The 27791-nt window shown below is 37.1% G+C and overlaps 2 protein-coding genes across 13 annotated transcripts in view; one reads left to right on the plus strand and one right to left on the minus strand.

The window, feature by feature from the left end:
• The window catches only part of DLG2 (discs large MAGUK scaffold protein 2), a 1987603-nt gene that overhangs the window by 13361 nt on the left and 1946451 nt on the right, over nt 1–27791 (plus strand). For 5 of the 12 annotated variants that reach the window (XM_038568420.1, XM_038568422.1, XM_038568423.1 and 2 more), the window contains exons 1-2: nt 10439–12177; nt 27114–27245. In XM_038568420.1, the coding sequence (XP_038424348.1) occupies nt 12159–12177; nt 27114–27245 (151 nt within the window). In that variant the 5' untranslated portion in view covers nt 10439–12158. Of the gene's footprint in view, nt 1–10437; nt 12178–27113; nt 27246–27791 lie in introns of those variants that run through there. The other 7 variants (XM_038568453.1, XM_038568428.1, XM_038568429.1 and 4 more) reach the window with 4 other exon arrangements.
• TMEM126B (transmembrane protein 126B) lies at nt 3503–10242 on the minus strand. Its single transcript, XM_038568455.1, has 5 exons — nt 10089–10242; nt 6908–7029; nt 5467–5660; nt 4280–4391; nt 3503–4006 (listed from the first exon to the last, which is right to left on the minus strand). Exons 1-5 carry the CDS (start codon nt 10167–10169, stop codon nt 3823–3825), a joined length of 693 nt encoding a protein of 230 aa, XP_038424383.1. The 5' UTR covers nt 10170–10242; the 3' UTR covers nt 3503–3822.

Below are 27791 nucleotides of genomic sequence, written 5' to 3' on the forward strand. Positions count from 1 at the left end.
TCCCACCCTAGCCCCTGGTAACCACTTTTCTTTCTTTCTTTACTTTTTATTTTTTTAGATTTTATGTATTTGAGAGTGTGCACATGTGTACATGAGAGAGAGAGAGACAGAGAGACAGAGAATGAGCAGGGTGAGGGGCAGAGAAGGGAGAAGCAGACTCCCCGCTGAGCAGGGAGCCTGACTTGGGTTTCGATCCCAGGACTCTGAGATCATGACCTAAGCTAAAGGGGCAGATGCTTAACTGAGGCATCCAGGTATCTGGCAGCCACTTTTCTACTCTATGTTTTTTAGGAGTTTGACTTTTTGTTTTTAGATTCCACTAATAAATGATATCATACTATTATTTTTCTTTTCCTGTGTTATTTCACTTAACATAATGCCCTCAAGTTCTACCCATGTTGTTGCATATAGCATGATTTCCCTCTCATGGCTGAAGAATTTTACTATATATATATGTATATAGACATACATTATTTGTATAATATATATATTATTGTATATATTTTTTATAATATTCAGTTATAATACAGTATTATTTTTTAAGATTTTGTTTGTGTATTTGAGAGAAAGCGATAGCACAAGCATGGGGGAGGAGGGGTGGAGACAGGCAGAGGGAGAGGGAGATAATCTCAAGCCATGCTCAGTGTAGAGCCCAGTGCAGGGTTTGATCTCATGACCCTGTGATCATAACCTGAGATGAAATCAAGAGCAGATACTTAACCCACTGAGCCACCCAGGCATTCCCCCTATATATTATTATACATTATTGTACATATCTATCTATCTATCTATCTATATATATATATAATGTATATAAAGACAATAGACTGTGTATCTTTCACATCTTTATCCATTCATCCATTGATGGACATTAAAGTTGTTTCCATATCTTGGCTATTGTGAATAATGCTGCAATAAACATGGGAATATAGATCTCTTTGATATCATGTTTTCATTTGTTTTGGATATATACCCAGGAGCAGGATTGCTAGATCATATGGTATTGTTTTTACTTAAAAAAAAATTTTTATTTATTTATTCATGAGAGACACAGAGAGAGAGAGGCACAGACACAGGCAGAGGAAGAAGCAGGCTCCATGCAGGGAGCCTGATGTGGGACGCGATCACAGCTTCTCCAGGATCACACCTTGGGCTGAAGGCGGCGTTAAACCACTCAGTCACCTGGGCTGCCCCATGTTTTTACTTTTTTGAGAAAACTCCATACTATTTTATGTAGTGGCTGCACCAATTTACATTCCCACCAACGCTGCACAAGGGTTCCCTTTTCTCTACATCCTCACCAACATTTTCTTTCTCATCTTTTTGGGGCTAGACATTCTAACAGGTATGAGTCGCTATTTCATTGTGATTCTGATTTGCAATTCCCTGATTAGTGATGCTGAGCACCTTTTGGGGTACCTGCTGGCCATTTATATGTCTTTTCTGGAAAAGGCATATAAATGCCTTTTTAAAAAATGCCCATTTAAAAAATCCATTGTTTGCTTTTTGCTTTGAGTTGTAGTTCCTTAAATACTTTGGATGTTAGCTTATTAGATATATGGTTTGCAAATATTTAAGTCTTTAATCCATTTTGGGTTGATTTTTTATGTGATGTGAGATAGGGGTCTGGTTTTATTCTTTTGTGTGTGACTTTCAGTGGTCTCATGTAGGAGATGAATCTCATTGATTAGCCTGGCTTGTTTTCCTAGTTGTGTTTTAAATCTGTGATTGTCCAAGTCACCTTCTTTGTTCTTAGTGGCTCCCAGCAGTTAAGGGTATGCCAAAATCCATCAGTATCTCAAAGGGGAGGTTCTCAGCATCTAAATGCAAGCTGGTTGGAAGCTGGACCCCATTGGCAGGAGGTAGAAAAATATGCAGACTGCTTCCAGAGAAAGTGGTACTTCTGAGTTTTTCCCTATTTCCTGTGCATTGGGCTGGGGTATATAGCCATAGGAGGTGCTCTTGAGCTCATTAAGAACTTCTTTGTTTAGGGCATCTGGGTGGCTCAGTTGACTAAGTGTCTGCTTTTAGCTCAGGTCTTGATGCAGGAGGAGTCCTGCGATTGAGCCCCACGTTGGGCTCCCTGCTCAAGGGGAAGCCTGCTTTTCCTTCTCTCTCGCTCTCAAGTGAATAAAACCTTTTAAAAATCTTTATTTACTACAAGCCTATGGAATTACGAATGGAAGTCCCATTTGATCTCTGAGCAAGGCAATCCAGGTGCCCCTCTCTTAGGTGGCAGCTGATAAAAGCAGAGAGAAAAATCAATACAATACATTGCAAGCAATCCAATGATATAATCCAATACAAAAGTGGGGTGGGTGGGGTGGGGAATCACATGGTTAAGGCAGTTGGGGGAAATGGAGGAGAAACAGAAAACATAAACACATTTATACCTATATAGCAGGTAAGGTTCCACGTACTTTAATCTTTGCAATCTCACTGCAAAGTGGATATTAGTATATTTTCAGAGGAAACCCAGAAAAGTTAGGTAACTTGCCAAATGTGTAGTATAGGATGTCTTTCATACGCTAGGTCTTGAATCAATATTAGCTGAATAAATGAATACATATTTATTCACATGAAAGATAGCTTGTGAATTTTCTTTGCTGTGCTTCTAATTATTCCTAGAAAAATGCTATAATCATTAACTGAAGGCAGGGAAAGAATTGTGATAATTGGTATGGAATCCTAGCAACAGTAATAGTAACAGCAATAACACATGTAGACTTCCTGTGAGTTGGGCACCGTTTCGATTTACATATATTAACTCATTTAATCCCAACAGTACTATGAAGTCAGTAAAATCTTTATTCTTATTTTACAAATGAGGAAACGGAGGTGCAGAGAGGTGAAATAGCTTGTTAAAACTCATCCTATCCTGTTGGTAAGCAGTAAAGCCCAGATTTGAACCTGAGAGATGAGCCCAGGCTGTACTTAATATCTCTGACCAATCTTGCCTCTAGTACCTTGCTTCATTCACCTAGCATCACTTTACTCTTGAAACCTTGGCCTCTTACAGCCACTCTGGCATGTACTGCTTTCTAACACCAAAGGGAAGTATCAATAGACTTCCCAGTTTTTTGTATTGTAGGAAAGGCAAAGTCAAGTCATGGAGTAAGGTACAAACTTTCAACTGCTCCTTCAAAATTTAGGTCAAATGTCACTTTTTCCCCTTAGTTTTCCCTTCTGCCCAAGTAGTTAACAGTCATATCTTCAATATGCCCACAGAATTATTTGTATACTTCTCAAACCTTCTCTTGCTATGTGCTCATATTTTAAATTCCTCTTCTAATTGTGAGTTCCTTCTGGGTTAAGGACGATTCCTTATTATATTTTACACAGTATCTTGAGATGTAAGATGCTTAATACATTTCTTATGAATGAATATATAAATGTGCAGAGCAGACCTTGACATCCCAAACCCATTTCCACACACAATGAAGAAAGATGAAGCTTACATTTTTTTTTTTAAAGATTTTATTTATTTATTCATTAGATTACACAGAGAGGAGAGAGAGAGAGGCAGAGACACAGGCAGGGGGAGAAGCAGGCTCCATGCAGGGAGCCCGATGTGGGACTCGATCCGGGGTCTCCAGGATCACGCCCGGGCTGTAGGCAGCGCTAAACCGCTGAGCCACCAGGGCTACCCTGAAGCTTACATTTAAATACTGAAGTACTGAATATTTATTGAGTACCTGCTGTATACCAGGCAAAAGGAACAGAAACAAACTGTCCAGAGTTACTTTTAACTCCTTCAGCAATGCCTGAGTCCTCATCATAAAAAACTCCACTCTGCTGATTTAGTATCCATTCACTCTTTGATTAATCTTCATGTACAGTTTTCTGAAGTGTACTTTCAAATATTGCATAGTGCTGTAGACCATTAAATATTCCAAAGACAGTCTGAAAGACTAGAGGAATTATCATCCCTTTTATCTCTCTTTGACTAAGCAGCAGCCAGTAAAGTAAAAACTTTCCTTTTGGTGGCAGTGGAACAGTATGATACCTAAAAAGGAAAAATAATTAAGAACTTCTTCTGGATATATTTTCTATGAAAAGTTCATTGATTTTTCCTAAGTGGATAATTTTTATTCTAAGGTCTTTCATGTAGATAGCAAAAAAGGTTTAATTAAGGCTATTTGAAGTACCAAACTACATTCTGATTAAAATGTGTCATTTGCAGCTGCATAATAAGAAAAGTTTATTAACATTAAGGAAACAAAACAAAAAAAAAAAAAAAAAGGAGAAAGGAAGAAAAGGAACAAACAGATGGACTTACTTGACTGCCAGGTGTCCATTTTTAGAAAAAGCCAAACCACAGGGATATAAAAAACCACATACTATGCCGACCAGTGTACTCCTCAGAACACAATTTTCCTGGCTTATATTGCCTGGAAAACAAAAGTAAATTTGGTCTCCTTTTAAAACTCAGAATAAGAACTATTAAGACACTCTTGTGCCCTCACAGAGTAGTTATCTGTACTGTCCTCAATCATAGTGAAACATAGAATATTAGAAATTCAGTCTAAGGCACGTGATAGACTAAATGAACCACATTAAAAAATGCTTTTATTACACTTAAGGGGAGTTATCTCTTATATATGTATTTGTTGAGGAAGCAATTTCAAAATGAAAAATATTAAATTAGCAGACCCAGACATCTGGATTCTAGGTTAACATAGTTTTATTGTTAGGCATGTATTAGTGATATAATGCTGCATAAAAGAGACCCAATCTCTAACCTTTAGGTGATGCCACCAGGAAAGAAAGAAAAAGACAAATATTTTTAAATAAATATTTAAATAATTTTTTAAGTGTGCACAATGCTTTGAAGGTAAAATGAATAGAGAATGTATCTAGAAACATAAACTACCCTGAGGGAATCAGAGAAGGTTTCCCTGGGAAAGAGATATATAAGCAGGATTCAGAGGTTCCATCAATTACTAGTTATGAAACTTCAGGTAAGGGGAGGAGGCAGGAAATAACATTAGAAGTCTACGTAAGCCAGATACCTCATTAGGCATTTAACGTACAGTATTTTAATTATCACAACAGTCCTGTGAGGTGAGTACTAGTAGTCCTCATTTATAGGTAAGACAACTGAATCTTAGATATTAAATGACTTGCCCAATGTCATAAAACTTAAGTGGTGGGAGGCAGAATCTGAAATCATGTCTGTAGTATGCCTAAAGCTTGCTTTTCCTCCAGTGTATTATGTTGCTTCTTAGCCTACGTGAACATGTCTTGGCTTTGGTTGTGTATCTGTAAAGAGGACATAATACCACTTGCCCTTCCTAATCAGGAGGACTTTTGCGGGGATGAAATAAGACAATATATGTGAAAGTACTTAATTGGTAAAGCAATATATAAGCATTAGTGATCATCATCAGCAGTTGTAACAGTATATGTTAATGTGTAATTTTACTTAAACATAAACACATTATACATTAATGAATTTAAATTTACCTAAATACAAAGCATCCGTTACAAGGAACTTATAGGCGACTACAGTAGACAAAAACGGAAGTGTAGTCACTGATGCATATGTCTTCAAAGCATCATGTTTAACCTTGAAGCAGTGTCTGAAAATGAGGTTGGCCAATAATCCAGAGAAACTAGCTGCTGTTCCAAAGAAGACTGTGCCATATGTATTTAAAGTCCTAATAGAAAAAACAATGAGAAAAATGACATTCACATTATATTCTCTTAAGATATATAGCCTTTCCTGAGTGGTCTTTTATTATTACATATTTACTCAACACAAACTATATCTTGAACACTTAACTATATAAAAGACATTTTCTAAGTGTTGAGGATGGGGTAGTGAATAAAGAAAAAAAATCCCACCTCTCATGGAACTTGCATTCTAATGAGAGGATAGAATTATCTTTCTGAGATCACTTAGAGTGGTTCTAAAATTGAACTCTATTAAGAGAGAAATTTTGGCCACAAATAGAAATGAGTATGTACCAATATAGCCAAATATTTTGAGATATCTAAGCCTAAGAATATTGCTTTTGCTATTAAAAGAATTTGCTATATAATATGAACAAAGGTTGTTTACATTTGGTTAGGCCTTCTAGCCAATAACTATTTCTTAATTAGTGCAGGTATAGTTCAAATAACTTGTCTAGGACTGCCAAAACTTCATGCAAAGAGACAGATCTAGTTTTACTTATTCAGATTTATACCTAAATTCAGAAATGTCTGAGGTCTAAGATTAAATCCTTTTTTTTTTTCTTGAGCTCTGTTAATCTAAATTGAAATGGTAATATGAAACTATATGTACATCATGGAATCAGTATTCCTTTTTGCTGAAATCAGCACTGCGCTGAGTTAATCAATTCTAAACTGAATTTAATTTGTAATTGAACATCAATTAAATATAAGTAGCTCCCAAAAGGGTGTTTTCCTACTTGCTTTTAAAGATGTTTATTGTAAGGCAGCCTGGGTGGCTCAGTGGTTTAGTGCTGCCTTCAGCCCAGGGCCTGATCCTGGAGATCCGGGATCGAGTCCCATGTCGGGCTCCCTGCATGGAGCCTGCTTCTCCCTCTGCCTGTGTCTCTGCCTCTCTCATTCTCTCTCTGTGTCTTTCATGAATAAATAAATAAAATCTTAAAAAAAAAGATGTTTATTGTACAAATAACATTTCAACAATAATTTTGGACATTTTCTTTTTTAAGAAGCAAAATAAATTATCCACAGTCCCAATATTCCAACAAACCACTATTTCCACCATCCATGTTTCCCTCCAGTTCTTTTTTTCATGAACTTTCTTTATAACCTACTAAATTGAGTTAATAGGATTGTAGATCCTCAGAAACAATGGCAATATAGAAGATCGGCAAATAAAGTTACTGACTTTCAGTCAATAACTGAGGTTATTGACAAGGGGTGTGTCTCTTACTTTTCTCTTCTAAGATATTCAAATTTTTTTTCTATGATTTCAATGACCATTGGTCTTCTGAATTTTGCATCTTCTAGAGAAAGACTGGGCTGACCAGGTGTGTATGTTGCCATGCTGATGTCCTGGAAAACACAAAATTTCAGACCATAATAGCTAATGATATTAATAACAAATCTTATAAATTTTAGATTCAGATTAAAAAACATTTAGACTCTAGTAAAATGTCATCTGCTTTCACATACTTTGTCAATGATTCAATCAGCATTTAGTAGCTTTTGTTATCTGCTAGACAATGTTTTTTTGAGAAATTGGTAGGATAATGATCATCTCTACTTTTAAAAATATTTTATTTATTTATTCATGAGAAACAGAGAAAGGAAGAACATAGGCAGAGGGAGAAGCAGGCCCCCTGTGGGGAGCCTGATGCAGGACTCAATCCCAGGACTCCGGTATCATGCCCTAAGCTGAAGGCAGACATTCAACCACTGAGCCACCAGGCGTCCCTATTTTTACACTTTAATAGATGAAAAAAAAAAAAAAAATGAGGTTCAGAAAGGTTGACCTCCCTTAGTACCTAGTGTAGAAGGATAATCTCCTGAGATACTGAGTTTTTATTTTCCTTCAGTTTCCCCCAAAGGCAGCGAGGTCCTTTGTAGTTCTTGCTGTAGCTTTTTCAGAGGTAGAAGGAAGCAATAGCTACTTGTTGGCAACTATCTCATGAAAGCCTGAGCTCATTTTGGAGATTATGTTTCCTGAAGAAGCAGAGCAGGGATTGCCTTGGAGAATAGTGACAGAGAACATCAGAAAGAGGGACACTGTTCCAGGCTAGGAAGAGGTAGTGGGTCATGGATAGCTTGGATTACATAAATTATATATCCAGCTCCCTAGGAGCCCCTGGGGCAGAAGCATAGCCTTTGCTGGAAACTTTATGTGGTATACCAGGGAGCCTGGACTCATGGCTGTGTCCCAAGTGTGATGTATGAACAAACAGTTGCCAATGTCAAGGGACCATGTAGGTTTATACGGTAGCATCTTAAAAGGAAGTAAAAAACAGTGATAGATAAAACAAAATTGGATCCTAGGAAAGGATCCTTTTTGAATGTTTTGCTCGGGGTTAGACTTGGATCTCTGTCAAAAGTCTTAACATTTGTTAAATCTTTTTATTTATGGGATTGGCATTATGGGATTCTAGATGAGATGATGAATAGATTAAAAAAATATGGCCCTTCACAATTTATATTGACCTCCATTTTAACATTTATAATCAAGGGGATAAACTAGATCTCAAATATCAGGGGTCTCAGGCAAGAGAATTGGAATGGATTAAGCATAAAGAACAGAGAAGATAAAAAATCGGTAATTCTCAACCTTTAGTGTGCACAAGAATCACATGGGGAGTTTATTTGAAATGCGATCTCTTGAACTCCCTCCTGATATCTGGATTCAATGGCAGTAGGGTGAAGTCTAGAAATCTTCATTTTAATAACATCAGTGATTCTGATGCTACTAATCAGTGGACACATGGCTGTAATTGTTGAACATCACTATAATTCTCATTTGCTGAATAAGTGATATGTACCAATCTTAACCCTAACTAACGAAAGGCTAATTCATCCATGGCATCAACATTCTGGAGATATGGGCTCTTCTCAACTTTCATAAGCCCAGGACACAATGAGTAATAATGGAAAAGTTTTCCTGCATCATTGCAGAACTGGACTCAGCTAGTACTACTCTTTTTGTTTAAAATATCTGGAGGACAAGGAAAGAAATTATAAATTACATTTTTCTCACAGACTAGATTTAATCTTTTGGCTCTATTGAACATCTAAATGGAAAATGGAAGATAACAGTAATATCTAAGGGAGATTCTGTATCTAATCCATCTAATGTTCTATCAAGGCAGATAACAGTAACATGGTAATTTATCATAGGTTTGTTTAAAATAAATGTTTATTTTACTGTCATCCAATTCATTTGAGTCTCTTACTTCCCACAAAGAAAACTCTTAGGCAATGCCTTATACCAACCTTCCACCTTATCTACACTATCAGTACACAGGGAGCCCAGAGACCCAGTATTATGATTCTAAAATGCTGAAAAAGGACAAATATGTGTTAAGTACAAATATTTATGTAGTGCCTAGTCTTTGGAAAGCACCGTTATTAAAGCAGAGAAATAGACTAATAACTTTCTGATACTTTTTTTTTTCTGATGGACTCTTAACAAGTACTAAAATGTAAAGACTTTGCTATAATCAACTTTCTAAAACTTTTTTCAAATTTTTATTTAAATTCCAGTTGGTTAACATATAGTGTAATATTGGTTTCAATAGCTGAATTTAATGATTCATCACTTACATATTAACACTCTGTGCTCATAAGAAGCGCCCTCCTTAATACTCATTACCTATTTAGACCATTGGCCACCCACCTCCCTCCATCTACTCTAATTAGTATTTTATCTAAAAACTGACTAGTCCAAGGCCGCTAAACTGGTCACCACTATTATCCCCGTAAGACTGTATGTATTCAGGTTTATAGTCTGCAAAGCATTTTACCATATTGTTCTGCTTTTACGTGTAGTATTTACCGGACTTTCAGAATTTTATTCAATATTCGCTCATCATTTACCAGCACTTGGTATTCGACAGACCCCAGGGTAATTAAGATGCAGTCGCGTTCTCCGGAATCTACAACCCAACCGAGGTCAGGACAAAAAAGGCAGGTAATTTAAAGGCAGAATTAGTGTGCCATAAAAACAAAACGAAAACAAACAGAAGACGTAAGAAAAGCCAAACTTAACCTAGCCAAGAGAAGTGTGGGAAGGCTTCCGGAGTAAGTGACGTTTAAACGAATACTTGAAAAAAAAAAAAAAAATAAACGAATACTTGAAAGAGGAGAATTTGGTGGGGTGGAGATTGCACGGTAGTATTTCAAGTTGAAAGCCAGCTCAAAGGCCAGGAGGCAAGAGAAAAGAAACTGCAAGCGGTCGGGACCGGACTTTAGGTCTCCCGCTTTCTCTCCGCCTCTTTCCACAACTTGGGGCTTCACTGGTTGCGCCCTGCACGGACCTGGGAGTCTGTTCGCTTTAGATTCTGAAAGCCCGTCATTTCAGAAGCGTCCGTAAATACACGGAGGCTGCAGACATCACGACTCCTACCGCCCCGGGTTCCCCCTACCTTGGACGCTTCCCCCGCTCTCGCCGGCACCACACCCGCGTCCTCCCGCTCAGCCCCGGCCGCACGCCCGAGCGCCGCCATCTTGGCGGGTCACATGACTGGCGGTGGGCGGGGACCCAGAGCGCCCGGAGCGGGAAGCGGTGCCGGCTCACGCCTCTCGCCTGCAGCCCGGCCCTCCCCGGCCCAGTCAAAAGCCGCGCCCTCCATCCTGGCTGTGATTGGGCGCGGCGTCCAGAGAGGAGGGCGGCCCATTGGCTTCGCGGGGTCCAGACGCCCGTGGGCCCGCCTTCTCGCCAGCCCAGCCTTCCCTTTCCCTGCTCCGTGTTAGCCGAGCTCCCCCTTGCCTCCTGCCGAGGGGTGCGTGGGGGCGGTCCGAGCGCGAGGATGTGGCTGCGCGCTCTCCTCCCCTCTGGGCACCTCGGTTAGCTGGGCCGAGCCGCCCGGCCTCTTCGCTCCTTGGGGGAGTCCTCCCCTCTGGCCTGGCTCGTGTGTTGAGGCTCCGGCTCCCCGGGCACCTCCTGCCCAGAGCTCGCAGCCGGCAGCCGGCGCGGCCCCGAGCAGCCTCCCCGCCCCCCGCCGCGGTCTGGCTCCTCTCCCGGCCGTTAGTCCCCTCGTATTCCGTCCTTTCACCCCGCTCGGAGAGGGGCCCGGGGGAATTCAACCCCCACTGCCCAGGAAGACCCCTCTGCCGGCCGGTGTTCCGGGGTGCGGGCGGGGGCGCTGCGAGGAGGCCTGGCGCCCTTTTGTGCACGTTCAGTGCCCAGCAGTACCTCCCAGACCAGCACCCCCGACCCTCCAGTCTCCATGTCTTAGAGAAGCCAAATTCGAGAGTTATATAATTTCTAGTGCTGCTGTCTCTCCTGCCTGAGGAAACACTTCATCGCGTGGAGGGTGCAGGACATTTCTGTGCACTTCTATATAAGAACGGGGTGTGGGCAGGGGTGGCCAGCGGTAGCAGAGAGATTGCTGGTCTTTTCTGCAAGAGGAAGGTGGGTAGTTTGGAGAGAGATGGAGAGAAAGGGTGGATGTGGAAGCCAAGCAGCAGAACTCTGATGTAGGAGATCGCGAACCGTTTCCACAGCTTGTGCTCACATGCCTAATACTACCACATCGTCTCAGAAAACACCTCTGGGGGAAGGTTTGACTTCTCTCGAACAGTCTCAGTGTTTTTCCTCGCCGGGTAGGGAGCTGCTTGGATGCGAAGAGATGGCATGATGTGAATGACTCCAGTGTGAAGAAATCTGCTTCGCCAACTCATCCTGCATCAAGTGCCCATTGAGTAGCGCTGTCACTTTAATGTCTCCATGCCAAGGGATTGCTTTCCTTCTTTTCAATCCTCTCGGTTAATACATGGGAGGATCAGAATCAGAGGGGCATTAAGGATTAAGCCCGAGGGGCTTGGAGAGCACAGAAGAAAAAAATGAAAGTGACAGCAAGCTGGATCCTGTCTTACTGAGGGGGTGAGATCTGGAACTTCTGGTCCAGTAAATAAAAAGGGGCCTTTCAGTCTGTGTTCTGCCCCCAGAAAACTGTTCAAACTCACCCACCTTTTCAGAGACCAGAGTCAAAAGGCTTCTAAAAGTATTTTTTTGTTGTTGTTGTTGAGGAGGGGATTACATTTTTCTCTAAAGAATTGAGGATCTTTATCATCATCCAGTTCATCTTTGAATTTGATCATGTATTGAGTAAGGAGGCAGCTGTGTAAATTTGGTTTGTGCCTTAATTGAGTTAGCCATTGAATTCCAAAAATGCTGATGCTTGAAGAGGAATTTTAATAACATTTTCTATGCTTACAATAATTTTCTCAGTTTTTTTTAAAAGAATAAATGTTTTATAAAAATTGAAAAACTCAAGGTTATTTTTCTCTGAACTCTGTGGGCAGTGTCAAAAGTTTAATTGTGGGAAAAATACATAATTTTTTCTTTATCTGGAAGAGAAAACAGGCTGGATTTCAAAATTGAACAGTGAAGTGGTTTGCAACAGTTACCTGGCTCTTGGCCTCAGTCCAGCTGGATCAAGTTGAGACCTGAAAAGAGATCTTGGATCCTGTGACAGTGGAAAGACCCAAGAATGCCAGTCAAGAAGAAAGGTGGGCTATGAGGCTTCCTATGTAATATATATTTCTCCCTTTTCTTGGTTCTGGTATTTACTATTTAAATTGTATTTCATTTGAGAGTAAAATTTTACTTCGGTTTTGAGAAATATTTATGGTCATACTGTCTTTTCTGTGGTACTCATTCTGTAATACTATTTTGCTAAAGTGAAATGAAGTAGGACTATAATATACAGTTATAGACATGTGATTTCATAACTCGAGTTGTCTAAATTACCGTTTATAACCAGCATAGATTTGATACCACAGATTTGAGCTTTTCTTTAGCTTGTTTTCTTAGCTTGTTAAAGGTTACTCTTGAACAATCTTTAAAGATGAAACTTGTAAGTGGAGCTCTTCCTCATGGACTTAATATTTATCAAGTGATTTACATAGTTGTAAAGGATAACGCAGTTGTACTGAACACAGTTACAGATTTATTAATCTTTTGATTAAAGTAGATTTCGTATTTGGGTTTACCCTAGGGTAAATATTCACTTTTGTGATAAAGCACAACTTTGGTAACTGCTGTGTTTTTCCAGATGTATGCATCATCTAGTAACATGATTGGCAAGTTTCCCAAATGAGGAAAACCCCTAACTCCCGATCGCTAAAGTATAGTCTATTATAGGTCAGGGCATGGAATTCACTTTAACTTAGATCCACCCCAGGTTAACTTTATTCCAAAGGATCCTAATGAAGCCAGTTTTGTTGGTTTTGTTTTGTTTTTTTTGACATGGTGTGGAAGATAAGATAAACTATAAAGAGTTTTCTCAAGAGTTTTGAACCAAAATTTATTAGAACACCCTTGCACTCCACTATACGGGACTAGCGTAGATCCAAGTGCTGACCAATTATATGAATTGCTACACACTGAAACTAAAGTTCAAGGTGAAGGTTTAAAGGCAACCTGTCTCTGCACGATGTTTAATCCTTCTACCTGTGGATTTGGAAGGTGCATTGAGGAAACTTATAATGAGTGAGATGCTTTACCCAACTGATAATCTGTGGAGATGGACGATGATATATGAAACCTCTGAAATACCCAGAAACGTCCTTTTGTACATTGAACTTGAGACTGGGGTTGTTTCCTTTTCCTGCTCTCCCCCATAGTATCACTGAGAGAATTAAATGCTCTATAAGATTTTGGAGACATATCTGTCCAGACTTGACACGATTGGTTTATCTGGAAGAAGAATGGTTTTGGTAATGTAGCCAATAAATGACATGGCTCTTTGACTTACTTAACTTACTGTGTGCTTTTATTCTCCCTTCTGGACTGCCTTATTTTAGATTAATGATTGAATTTAAACACATCGTGTATGTGTGTATGTAGCAGGGAGAGGAGATGGGAAGGAGAGAGAAAAGGAGAGAGGCCGGGTAGAGAATTGGATAAAAAGTTATCTGGGAAGGAGATGGAGGATGAGTAATTGATGTTCTAGGTATGACTTAGCTAAGCAGGTGTCTTTTTTTTTTTTTTTAAATGATGTCTTTAAAAATATTGAAGTATAGTTGATACACAATGTTACCTTAGTTTCAAGTGTACAACATAGTGATTTGACAAGTCTATATATTATACTATGCTCACCACAAGTGTAGCGAAAATCAGTCACCATACAAAGCTATTATAATACCATTGACTATATTCCATATGCTGTAACTTTTATCCTCACGACTTAATCATTCCATGACTGGAAGCCGTACCTCCTACTCCTTTTCACCCATTTTTTGCACACCTTCCCTCCCCCTACCCTTCTGGCAACCATCAGTTTGTTCTCTGTATTTATGGGTCTGTTTCTGTTTTTTGTTTATTCATTGGTATTTTAGATTTCACATATACTGAAATAATATGGTATTTGTATTTTTCTCTCTAACTTATTCACTTAGCAGAATTCTCTCATGGTCCATCCATGTTGTCACAGATGGCAAGATTTCATTCTTTCTATGGCTGTATAGTATTGTAGAGTGTGTGTGTGTGTGTGTGTGTGTGTGTGTATCACATCTTCTCTATCCATTCACATAACCCAATACTTGGGTTGCTTCCATATCTTGTCTATTGTAAATAATGCTGCAATAAACATAGAGGTGCATACGTATTTTTGAATTAGTGTTTTTGTTTTCTTTGTGTACATACCCAGTAGTGGAATTCCTGGATCATATAGTATTTCTATTTTTAATATTTTGAGGAACCTCTATACTGTTTTACATTGTGGTTGCACTGCATTCCTACCAACAGTAAGCAGGTTGATCTTAACGTTCTAAACCCAATAGGCTGAGTTTCTTAAAAGTTCCTACCTTTGAAGGAAGTTACAAAAATTGCAGTGACATGATTGGAAATTACATGATATGAGTAATAATTGGATGTTTATTTCCTTCCTTATTTCTTCCTTTTTCCCTCCCCTTTCCCTCCCTCTCCCTCCTTTCTTCTCTTCCTTCTTTAATAATTGGTTAATGATAATGAGTCAACTTTTTAAAGGAATCAACAAGTTCTAATTAGCAAGACAAGTATATATTTGGGTTATGCCAAAATCTATGCATTATGTAATTTGTGAACTGATCTACTTAGAAAAACAATTATGTTGTTTTTAATCTTTTAAAACTACTTAGTATCAAGATATACGTTTTTGAATCTTACAGTAAACTAGCCAAATAAATTATGATGTATGTGTTATATTTTTAATTGGCTAAGCTTAGTATTCTTACTATTTGTATTATATCTAAAATGTAAGTAAAGCAAATATTTTAAAGTATAACCTAGATTTATTCTGCGGAGAGTAGTGTCTTTTATCATCTCTTTCTTCATTGTTATATGTGGTAGGTATGATGAAAGAGCTAAATTAAATCTAATTTTAACAATAACTATCCTCATTGAACCAAATGTTTATTGATTGCTGAATATATTCTTGTTGAAACAAGAAATTTTCATCAGACTTTTCATTTGATATTTATTTTCTATGTTATTGTAAGAGTAGAAAGGATATTGGTCTGGTTAGTAACATATAACTGTGGTGGGAAGTGGGAATGGGAGTGGACATCTCATAAAGTCCATTTTTTGACCCTATTTTTGATTAGGTCTTAGATAAGCTGAAATCTTCATATTCACCACTATTTTGCTTTAAAAGATTATTTTCTATCTCTCCCACTCCACCACTCTCCATGTTTTTATAGATTTCAGTTTGTTCAAAAAGATTTTTCATTTCTTTGTTAAAGATGTTTTCTCCCCCAACAGTTGCTTTTCATTCAGGATTCTCTTTTCTGTTGTAGTAACTTGATTTGCTTCCACCTAAACCTTTGGGACATCTTTGACCTATTTGTGAGAATTCAGGGCCAATCCAAGATAAATTGCATTAGCATACTCTGATGTGATACAGGATCATGGTGTATCAGATGGGGCTATTTCAACAAGACTTGTTGAATTGCTCTAACCTGATTGCATGTTGGATTAATGTAAGAAATCAGAGTTAATGATAGTTGTGTCCTTCTCTGCGTTTCAGTGGGAAGTTGTTATTTTAATGATAAAATATACTCAATAGGATTTTTTAGTATGTTGAAATATGACATTACATTAATTGTTTACCTTAATTAAATCAATGCTTTTAATACTTTGAGATTGATGCTCATTTCATTTCTGCGTTTAAACTTTGGTCTTATTAATTATCCTCTGAACATTTATTTATTTATTTGTTTGTTTATTTATTTTTAAAGATTTAATTTATTCATGAGAGACAGAAAGAGAGAGAGAGAGAGAGACTGGCAGAGACACAGGCAGAGGGAGAAGCAGGCTCCATTCCATGCAGGGAGCCTGACGTGGGACTCCATCCTAGGTCTCCAGGACCACACCCTGGGCTGTAGGCAGCGCTAAACTGCTGAGCCACCCAGGCTGCCGTCCTCTGAACTTTTATTTATTTTTTATTTTTTAAAGATTTATTTATTTGTTTATGATAGACATAGAGAGAGAGAGGGAGGCAGAGACACAGGAGGAGGGAGAAGCAGGCTCCATGCCCGGAGGGAGCCTGACGTGGGACTCGATCCCAGGACTCCAGGACTGCGCCCTGGGCCAAAGGCAGGCACTAAACCGCTGAGCCACCCAGGGATCCCCTATCCTCTGAACTTTTAAATTTGAATAGAAATCTATCTGATATTTTTCATTTATATAACACTTTATTTCCTTTAAATTATTTTTATAACTCTTCTCAGTGATATAACTGTGTATAAATTTATTTTTACCAAGTACTGGAAGTTAAATATTACCATTTTCATAATTCATATGTTTTGACATTGTTCTTTTTAAAGAAAGCCAAAATGTGTTGTGTAATTAGAAACCTAAGGCTTGATATTGCCATGTATCTCATGGGCATCCTTGAAATTGAGATTGTTGGTTCCTGGGTACACAGTCTTTCCTTTTGGTTGACCATACTTCCTAAAAGTGACACTTTTGGTTTTTCTTTTTTTCTTCCTTTCTCTGAGGATGGAGCCCTTAAAACTCTTTTGTTCATTCCTTCCTCATTTGAAATTTTCTTCTTTCATTATCTGTTTCTTATACTTTGTGGCTTAATTTCTTTTTTATAGTATCTTAGTGATTTATATTTGCCATTCATTATCTGGATATATTCTCTTTATTCTCTTTACATCTCTAGCTTTTCTTAAATTCCTGGACTGGGTTTTTTTTTTTTTCCAGAGTCTTTAAAGGGAGAAAATGTGTACCTGAATTGATTGTACCCGAGTGACTGTTTTATTCCTTTTGCATATATTTTACTATATTTGTTTGAACTTTCATATTTGCCATACCAGTATTATATCCAGACACTTTTTCCATTTCGAAACCTTTGTGTTTTTTTCTTTTTCCTAGCCAATAAAACTCAAAAGAGTTAAGTACTGAGTATTTCTGGAGAGGGATAGGAAAAGATAGTTTTCAAACGTTTCCAATTTCTGTAAGTAAAAGTAAAATAGATAATTTATTAAAGAATTTTTTTAGATTTAAAAATCCCTCAAAAAGGTCATCTGCACCTTGGTTGTGAGAGTTATTGGAAACCATGAAGCCACAGATTCTCGATGTTAGAAAATACTGGTCAATCCAGGAGGCATAAAGAGAAGGCAATCTGGAGAGAGAAACAAAAGAATACATTTTGTATTCTGCTACTGATTAAGAGTATGCTATGAAGCAAGCAATAGACATCGTATTAAAATTATCTGTTAATTGAATTTATTTTACAATTCTTATGTATTGGAAATTGTGAAAATGATATGGTAATGACTTGATACAACAAAATATTTGAACTGTTAGGTTTTTGGTAAACCGCCCAAGTGTTCCATATATGGTAGAATATTTTTTCTCTCCTTTAGGCCTATCATTGTTTACTTCCTTGAGTAGAAAAGTCTAATCAGTGGGGAGATGTTCAAAAAATATTGGATTTTTAAAACATGGAATTAAGGCATTCTACTCATTCATGCCTTTGTTAATCAGCCAATCAATCAATTGCTCACTCTTTTATTACAATATACTCACTAAACTACAGGAATGATCTTTCTCAATTATATACTCTCATTATATACTCTCATTAATATTTACTGTGTAACCATTTCAGTGGCTATAAAATATTTTTTACTATAAGGCTAAGATGTATAAAATCTTTTTTTTTTTTTTAACTAGGGAATGAGGACCTGTTCTCCAGCTATAATTCCTGCTCAGGAATTTGTATCAGTCAAGGCACGAGGGTTCTGTATCCTCAATGTAGGTTGCTTTGTCAGCAAAGGATCATGAGTTTTACCCATTCTCTTCTGTCCAGTCAGTCATTCTGAGTTCCAAGTATAAGCTTTCTGCATAGGTTCATTTTTTTAGTAAGTTTCTCAAAGCTATTTCAAGAATTATGGCCAAACCACCTACATTATGAAACAATTCTTCTGACCTGATTTGTTTTAGAATTTAAGACCAAGAGGAATGATGTATATAAAGTAGAAAGTCCTGTGAAAACGAATTAAGTTAGAACTTTAAAGATTATGGGTAGGTATGGCAAAATTATATATCTCTTTCTTCTGATGACACCATTTGCTGGTCACTGAGGCTCTGACTCTTTTAGATAAGATTTTGACATTTCTCTGTGACATTTTTATCATTAACAGTGTGATAAGACTTGGAATAAATCATTAATTCTATTTAAAATCCTTATAGATAATAAACCAGAAATTCTTTAAAAGCTAAATGTGTTATATTTTTAAGGCAGTAGATTTACTTCTATTTATTTATTCTATCATTTATCTACCCAGCAAAGATTTATTGAGTGCCTACTATGTACCAGGGACTGTGCTAGGTGCATGTTTTCCAGTCGGAGATGATATTCAGTGTCTGCCTTTATGATACTTAAAATTTATTAAGGAAATACGTGTGGAAACAGGCAGTTTCAGCATTATGTGGTGAGGTTAACACAGTGTCATGTCATAGATGAGGAACACTCAACCTCATCTGGAGGAAGCAGAGACTTCTTTCTGGAGAGGTAACATTTAAGATGAGACACAAAAGACGAGTAGACACCAATGTGAGAGATGATAAGCTGTTGTTTCAGATCATTATTTATTTTCTTTGCCTCTTGAACTTACCATGACCTCTATCATCATCATCATCATCATCATCATCATCATCATCATCAATAGTAATGATATTGTGGGGAAAAACCTAAACCAGTAGTTAAAAGACCCGGCATCTAGAAGATTCCATAATCATTGAGATAAATTCTCAGTCTATAAATTCAGGTTTATAAGAAATATCCATTCATTTTCTATAGGTCAACCTTGTTTTTGATTCTTAGTCCCTGAGTGGTGGACAAAATCACTTCCATCATTTTTGAGGTTTTCCCTACTTTTCTGGAATCATGGTAGAGTTCCACCTGGAACGGGGGTATAATCTGGTTATTGACCATCCCGTATATAATAGTTTACCCCTAAGTTATGGGTTCTTGTGTGTAGAAAGAACTATCTAGTTCTTTCTGGTCTGATGGTGATTTGCTACTTCTAAGACATTGATTCTCTCCTCCCCCCGGAATTTCTGTATTTCTCTTAACCTAGATGAAGTTATGATGCCACTACTTACTGAGTTCTTTCTGCCTTCCAGGCAATGCTGTAAGGAAGCAGAGCCTAGATCCTTGTTGCCTTGGAATCCAAAGACTTCTCTTTCTCTTCTTCATCTGAGAAAATCTTTATCTAGATTGGGAAGATGCTAGGAGATGTCTCTCTCCATACCTGCGAATCTTTCTTTCATCTCTATAACAAACTCTTTTATTCTGAGAGTTTAGATTTTAGGAAAGCAAAACTCGAATAACTTAAAAATCACTCTGTTTTTGTCCTGGCATATACCTCCCTTGAGGTAATAAAATACAAAACCAGGTACCTACTTAAATGGGAAGAAAGAACATGGGCAAATTTTGGGAGAGAAAAAAAAATTAGTATCTCAAAGTGCCAATCTCCTACATGTACAAGAGTTTACATGCCTTCTTATGAAGATGCCACCAGGTGACCTTATGAAAATCATGTAGCTCTTCTGAACGTCAGTTTCCTTTTCTAAAAGGGGTTTAATATATTCCCTTCTCCTTAATACATGCTATTTCTTTTCTACATCAAATAAGATAATGTAGGGGATCCCTGGGTGGCTCAGTGGTTTAGCTCCTGCCTTTGGCCTAGGGCATGATCCTGGAGTCCTGGGATGGAGTCCTGCATAGGGCTCCCTGCATGGAGCCTGCTTCTCCCTCTAACTGTGTCTCTGCCTCTTTCTCTCTCTCTCTCTCTCTCTCTCTCTGTGTCTCTCATGAATGAATAAATAAAAATCTTAAAAAAACCAAATAAGATAATGTATATGAACTTTTATAAAGTTAGTGATAGAATTAGGACCAGAAGCTCATCCAATGTTCTTTTCATTATATGAGTGTGGTGTTATAGGAACAAATGAATGGCATCACAGTGCAGTGGAGAAGAGCCTAGGGATGGAATGTAATCTTTACCATTAGCTGGCTAAGTTATCTAAAGAAAATTGACAGAATGAGCTTCAAATTCCTTATCTTAAAACATGACTGTACTAATAATACTCACCTTTTAGGATTATTATTGTGATGGCCAAATAAAAATATCTAGCCCATGTAAAAGTTGTAAGTAGGAAAGTGATATACAAATGCTTATAATCAGAATATTTTTTTTCCTTTGGTTCAAAGTCAGAGTCCCCTTCTATCAGTGGTCTGAGTCTAGCTTCCTAGTCAGCTTTTGGAGCAAGCCTGCTCCGATATGGCAAGGACACATCTACTTACTGACAGGAAATGCCATACTGTACTTTTAAAAAAAATAGATTATGGTAACATTTTTTATGAGTATTATCTCTTTCATTGATGCTAACTAAAGTAATTTACAAGCTTACCGGTATTTACAGAATATAGCAATCTTTAGATCTGCTCTAAGACTGGTCAGATATTTTTTCCACAATTCAAGTTCCAAGTTTTAACTCTGGAATAAGGTATATTTCAATATTCAGCTGAAGGTGAAAATTGCTATTGTCTTCCTTTCTATTTATTACTACTTAACATTGAAATTTCCCCATTGTTCTCTTCAACAATTCTATAGAAAATCTGAAAACATGGCTTATCTGAAAGGTAGAAGTAAAAATTTGTATCTTTTTGTTTCAACAGGGAAAATACCATATCAACAGATGTTTTTTGAAGTATAGTAAAACTTTTTTTTGGGGGGGGGTAGAGAGTGAAGTATAATTGCTACAAGCAATTACAGAAAGAAGAAATACTATGATCTTTTCCCAGTAAGTTAGATTTCAGTATGGTATAATATTTTAGAGTAGGCTTTGGTGCCAAATCAGATTTGAATCCTGGTTTCAGCACTCACTGGTTGTGTAGCCTTGGGCAAGTTATTTTGTACTCTCAGTTTAGTTTTCTCATTTGCAAAATGTGTATAATAGAATATCTCAGGGGGCTTCTGGCTGGCTCAGATGGTTAAGCGTCAGATTCTTGGTTTCAGCTCAGGTCATGATCTCAAGATTCTGAGATCCAGCCTCAAGTCAGGCTCTGTGTGGGGAGTCTGTTTGAGGATTCTCTCTGCCCCTCCACCTGCTTGCATGCATGTACTCTCTCAATAAATAAATAAAATCTTAAAAAAAAAATCTTCCAGAGCCTAGTATTCTTCCTTGAGTATAAGGCCAAAGTAAAATGGTCTCTACTGACATTAGCTTCTTTCCTCCCATGGTACCTGGTATCTCACCATAGCACTATTACACTCTATTTTAATCTTTTGCTTTGTTTAAATTTCCTGTTTAATTACCTTTACTTTCATTCAGAAATCTCTGAGAATGTAGAATATTGCCTATACTGAGTTTCCAATATCTGGAACATAGATAATTAGTAAATAGCTGATAAATGAAAGAAAGAACTTCTTATTATTGATCTCCCAGACTTCTAAAGGTAGGGCTATTTATATATTATAAATAGAATTTTTATGTTAATTAAACTCATGAAAATTAGTAATTCAACATTTAGCACTAGATTCTAAAATTCACTGGTACAATTTATGTCTGATTCTGAGATCTTTTTTTTTAATTTTTTATTTATTTATGATAATCACAGAGAGAGAGAGAGAGAGGCAGAGACATAGGCAGAGGGAGAAGCAGGCTCCATGCACCGGGAGCCTGATGTGGGATTTGATCCCGGGTCTCCAGAATCGCGCCCTGGGCCAAAGGCAGGCGCCAAACCTCTGCGCCACCCAGGGATCCCTGAGATCTCTTTTTTTTTTTTTTTTTTTAATAGTAATTTACTCAACTCTATTTCTGGAGGATTAAGGGTGGTAGTGTAGAGAGAATGCTATACTTGTAATTAAAAGCTTTAGCATTAAGCTCCAAATCTGTTATTTAGTAGTTCTGTGCTCTTGGACAAGCTGCTATGGATTTCATTTTCATGTATACTAGACATGATATGAGTTCTTAGTGGTGAGAATCAGAAAAGATAATGCATGTAAAAATTCTTTTTAAACTGTAAGAAATGTTGCATAAATTTATGTAAAGGAATTTCATTATTCTAATGACTTTCCAAGATTTTTGTATTAAGTTCACCTTTTCTTCTACTATACTTTCATCTTAGTTTTCTTTTTCTTTTCTTTTTTTTTTAAAAGATTATATTTATTCATGAGAGACACAGAGACAGAGAGGCAGAGACATGGGCAGAGGGAGAAGCAGGCTCCCTATGGGGAGCCTGATGCAGGACTTGATCCCAGCATCCTGGGATCATGATCTGAGCTAAAGGCAGACGCTCAACCACTGAGCCACCCAGGCATCCCTCAGATTTTTCTTATACAGAGATGAGAAGCATAATAATCTCTGTTGGTTTGGAGAATATCTAGCTGTTTTGAAGTCTTTTTATAGACTTAGCATTTGATTTGATTTTCTTTTTTTTAAAAGATTTTATTTACTTATTCATGAGAAACACAGAGAGAGGCAGAGACGTAGACAGAGGGAGAAGCAGGCTCCCTGTGGGGAGCCCGATGTGGGACTCGATCCCAGGACCTTGGGATCACCACCTGAGTGGAAGGCAGACGCTGGACCACTGAGCCACCCAGGTGCCCTCAACTTAGTTTTCTTAACAATACCATATATTCTATAATTTTTCTATTTTTAAGTTGTGGCAAATAATTTTGTCAGTTCTTCCTTCTTTTTAAAAGTACATTTGTTAGCACTATTGTCATTTACTGTTTCAAATTTAAATTGCATGTCCCAAATTATTTATAGCTTCTGGCAATGCTATTCTTAAACCAAATAGTTGAACTTTAATTAAGAGACACATGATTACCCATAATTCCAATTATATAACAGTCACCATATCCTTTGCATTACATATTTCCTGCAAAAAATTTTTTATTTTAAAAAAATGATTCCCAAAAAAATAAAAAATAAAAAAAAATAAAAAAATGATTCCCCCTCTCCTGTGCCTGTCTTTAGGTAATCAAATTTAGTTTCCTTCTTTTAGCACATTGAGGAGTCATATGAAGATAGATTTTTTTTTTTAAGAATGAAGAAAATAGAATTAAGGTAATTATATTGGCAATTCAGGTGAAAAATTCTCTACTTATAACTGGTATCAATTAAAATATTAGTGCTGTATTGGATAATTATCTCAACTTTCTACTTTATTCAATTTGTCAACATCTGATTAGGGATTTTTGTCTTGTACAACAGGATCCTTGTCATCTTGTCTTTTTTATTTTTTGCTTAATTTTTTCACCTTTGCAAAAGTACCTAGTTTTAGATTACCCTCAAGCTCAAGTTTTCATTAATAAGATATAAGAATGTAAGTAGAGAGAGATAAAGGACATAATGGAATTGACACAGGAAGGTAATCATTACTGATAATCAAAAGTAGCAAGAAGGGCAGCCATAATTCCAGCACTAGACGCTGTCATGCAAAAGCCTCAATTGTCTAAGAGAAACATGACCGCATTAACCATTTTTTTAGTATTCATATATTCTAGCATCTTATTTTGTGTGTCAGATTTTTCTTTTTTAAAGATTGTATTTATTTATTCATGAGAGACACAGAGAGAGGCAGAGACATAGGCAGAGGGAGAAGCATGCTCCCTGTGAGGAGCCCGATGCAGAAGTTGGTCCCAGGACACTGGGATCATGATCTGAGCCAAAGGCAGATGCTCAACCACTGAGCCACTCAGGCGTCCCCCAGATTTTTCATCAACAGAGATGAGAAGCATAATCTCTGTTGGTTGGAGAACATCTAGCTGTTCTGAATCAATACAGTGTCTTCCCTGGGTAGTTACTAAGTAAATACGTGTTGTGTAAATTAGTCCTCTTATCTAGCAAATTACATTCATAGGTGTGATTATGGAAATGCTGTTGATACAATTTTAAGAATTGCCACTTACAAGAATAAAATATCAGAGTAAGTGAATACCTACAAAAGTGACACAGAAGTGAAAAAGAGCTTAAAAATTAGAATTGTAAAAAGAAAAGAAAAGATGTCTGCTACTTAGTAGATTTTCAAAGACTACCTAACAAATGAAGGGATGAATAAGACTAAACCTTGAGGCACTAGAGATAATCAGAAATTTAGAGCCCAAAGATACATATAGGTACTGAAGAAGGCATACTGTATTTATGGTGTTGTTGATTACTTACAGTAGTGATTAGGAATGGGTCCACAAGTGAGGTCAGTAAGCCACTATCATTTCAGGGAAATTGCTGATTTTTTAACTATTGTCAAAATGTGGATTCAAATATTTGTTCTTGATTCAGATAGTTTAAATATTATATTTAAATAAAATGTTTTATCCTGCAAAGTATGAAAGCATTTAAAAAATTAAAGTTCTTTGCAAATATATTAGCATATGTTTATGTCTTATTCTAAAATTGGAGGACTCCCTATACATCCACATTCATTTATGTTTATAACCTTTTTAGGTAAAAAAATTGTTATGTGACATCCTTCTCTATTTGCTATTGCCTATTGAAATTCTCCTTTCTTTAAATGGAGTGAGCTTGAGGTTTGCTATGTTATATAGGAAAATTAGGGAAGACCTCATTGATACAGTAGTATAGGAGCAGAAATGTGAAAAAAGTAAACAAGCAAGCTTTATAGGTATCTGAAGGAAGAATATTTAGGTAGAATAGTGGGTTTAGAGGCCCTAGTGTAAAAGAGTTCTTATTAGATGTGAGAAAGAGCAGTGACCACTGTGGTTGGAGTAGACTGGGCAAGAAGATAGGAGTAATAGCTGAAATTAGACAGGTAGTCTTCTGCTAAGTGAGATGAGGAATCACTGGAGGGTTTGTGTTGGGGATGACATCATCTGGCTTATGATCTTTCTGGCTGCTGTGTTTAAGAAAAGTCTGCATGAGAGCAAAGGTGGCAGCATGTAGACTAGTAGGTTATTGCATTAGTGCAGGGGGTAGATGTTGGTAGACTGGACCAGAGTGGTAGCACTAGCAAAAGATAGTGGTGGTATTTAATGTTTGAGCCAAAAGAATTTACTGATGGATTAGATGTAGAGGATTAGAAAGGGAGAACAATAAATGATGACTCCGAGGATTCTGGGCTGAAAAATTGGAAGGGTGAGAGAGAGAACACGGTAGGAGAAACAGTAAAGGTAGGTATGATCTGGAGTTCAGTTTTGACAAGTTGGGATGTTTATTAGACATCCAAATGGAAATGTTGAATGTATAGTTGGATATGAATCTAGAATTGAGGGGAAAGATCTGAGCTATAAATACAAACCTGGGAGTCTTGAGGATTCTGATAATATTTAAAGGCAGGGGACTAGCTAAACTTACCTAGATATAAGAATAGAGAGGAGTCTCCAGATGTTTAGATGCTTGAGGAATGAGAAGGAACCAGGTAAGAGGCAGCTATGATATAGGAAGCGAAGCCAGAAGAGAGTGCTACTTTGGAAGCAGTGGTGTGCTGGAATGGGCTCTCACTAGCTTGCAAGAGCCTATTGTTAAATTTTCAACAAATTTGTTAGGTGATTTATTATTTTTTTAAGATTTATTTATTTATTCATGATAGACATAGAGAGAGAGAGGCAGAGACACAGGCAGAGGGAGAAGCAGGCTCCACGCCAGGAGCCCGACATGGGACTTGATCTCAGGACTCCAGGATCGCACCCTGGGCCAAAGGCAGGCGCTAAACCGCTGAGCCCCCCAGGGATCCCCGTGTTAGGTGATTTAAACATAGCCATTTAAAAATTAAATTATGTAAACTTACATTAAATAAATTATATTAAAAATAAAAGTAATACATACTCAAAGCTCACCACTTCCTAATATGTTTCTACATTTGATGCCATGTATATTCTTGAGGTTATTTGCATCTATTGTATGTGTATGGTGTTAAAGCTATGTAATGATGTGCTGGTGTGTATCTTCCTAAGTCTGTGTTCAATGACGTTACTTTGGCATCTTGAAATTGGCCGTGGTGGGAATATTTACACCTCAGAAATTACAAATGCTACAGATCAGGGGTTCATTTATTGTTTTGCTAAAAAGAAGTGATAAAGAAAATGTTAATAATGCAATTGCAAGTTAAAAGTATATTATGTTGGGCTGCCTGGGTGGCTTAGTCAGTGTCCAACTCTTGGGTTGGCCTTAAGTCATGATCTTAGGGTCATAAGATTGAGCCCCACATCAAGCTTCTGCACTGGGCATGGAGTCTGCTTAAGATTCTCTCTCTTCCTCCCTTTTCATCTCCTTCACAAACCCCTACTCATGTGTGTGTGCATTCTGTCTCTCTCAAATAAAGTATATTATGTCCCTGTAATTAACATAGAAGTCGTTTCTGTGGTTAGCATAGAAGTTGAGGAAGTATTTGTACACTATTCAAAAATTATTTGATTCAGCAAAGAAATCACAAAATTGATGGAGTGGAGGTTTATCACATAAGCCATATTATTTAATTTTCATCTTATTAATATAATGAAAAAAATAAACCAGTATTTATGTTGGAACTTCTCATTCATCAATTACAACCATATGTTGGCTATGATTGTAAGAACTAGGCAAGAATCAATAAAAATATTATTGAGAATCAATTGATTAAATGGATTTTATTATTATTTTATTTGTTATTTTTAAAAATATTTTATTTACTTATTCATGAGAGACACAGAGAGGGAGGACATAGGCAGAGAGAGAAGCAGTCTCCATGCAGGGAGTCCAATGTGGGACTTGATTCCCGGACTCCGGGATCACGCCCCGAGGCAAAGGCAGAGGCTTAACAGCGGAGCCATTCAGGTATCCCGATATGTTGGTAAATTGAACACCAATAAAAAATAAATTAAAAAAAATAAATGTATTTTATAATGAAAAGTTATATATATTATTTTGCATATATTTCATGTTTAATATTAGATTTCTATTTTTCTAGAACTATGAGATAGAATTTTAAAATCATGTTTTTCAGATACTGACCGAGCTTTATCATTACTGGAAGAATACTGCAAAAAATTAAGGAAACCAGAGGAACAGCAGTTGAAAGACGCTGTTAAAAAGGTGATGGGTATCTTTAAGAGCAGCTTATTCCAAGCTTTGCTGGGTATGTATTAAACATTTGTTTATCATTTTAATGATCAGAATTGGGCTTAATAGGTTAAGTAATGTGGTCAAAAAAACTAATGTTAACCAAATTTAAAATGAGTAATTTTCCTTGACAGTGGAAGGAAAGATTTCTTTTTTTCTTATTTAAGGCTAGCCTATAAAATAACTTTTATAAAATAGAAAAAAAAAGTGTTGGTTATTAAAAATATAAATATGGAAAGAAACTGTTTTATATAGGAAGAAAGGTTTACATAGGAAGAGACCTAAGTAGTTAGTTGTGAAAAAAATTGAGGACAAATGCTGGAGAAGGAATTTGCTTTCCTCTAGAGAAGGTATTGGCTAGCACAAAAACAATGGGTCATTTCTATTGAGTTAGAATCATAGTTCTCCTTTTACTCTCTTCTTAAAACAAAATTAAAATACTCTTTTCAACTTTTGCTTCTCTTATGAAAGTTTATGATCCAAATTGAAAAGTTTATTGATGAAAATCTCAGTTAAGTAAACAATCAACTAACTAAATAATAAAAAAACCCAACTCAATTAT

This window comes from Canis lupus, chromosome 21 (assembly GCF_011100685.1).
Source record: "Canis lupus familiaris isolate Mischka breed German Shepherd chromosome 21, alternate assembly UU_Cfam_GSD_1.0, whole genome shotgun sequence".
Lineage (NCBI taxonomy): Eukaryota > Metazoa > Chordata > Mammalia > Carnivora > Canidae > Canis > Canis lupus.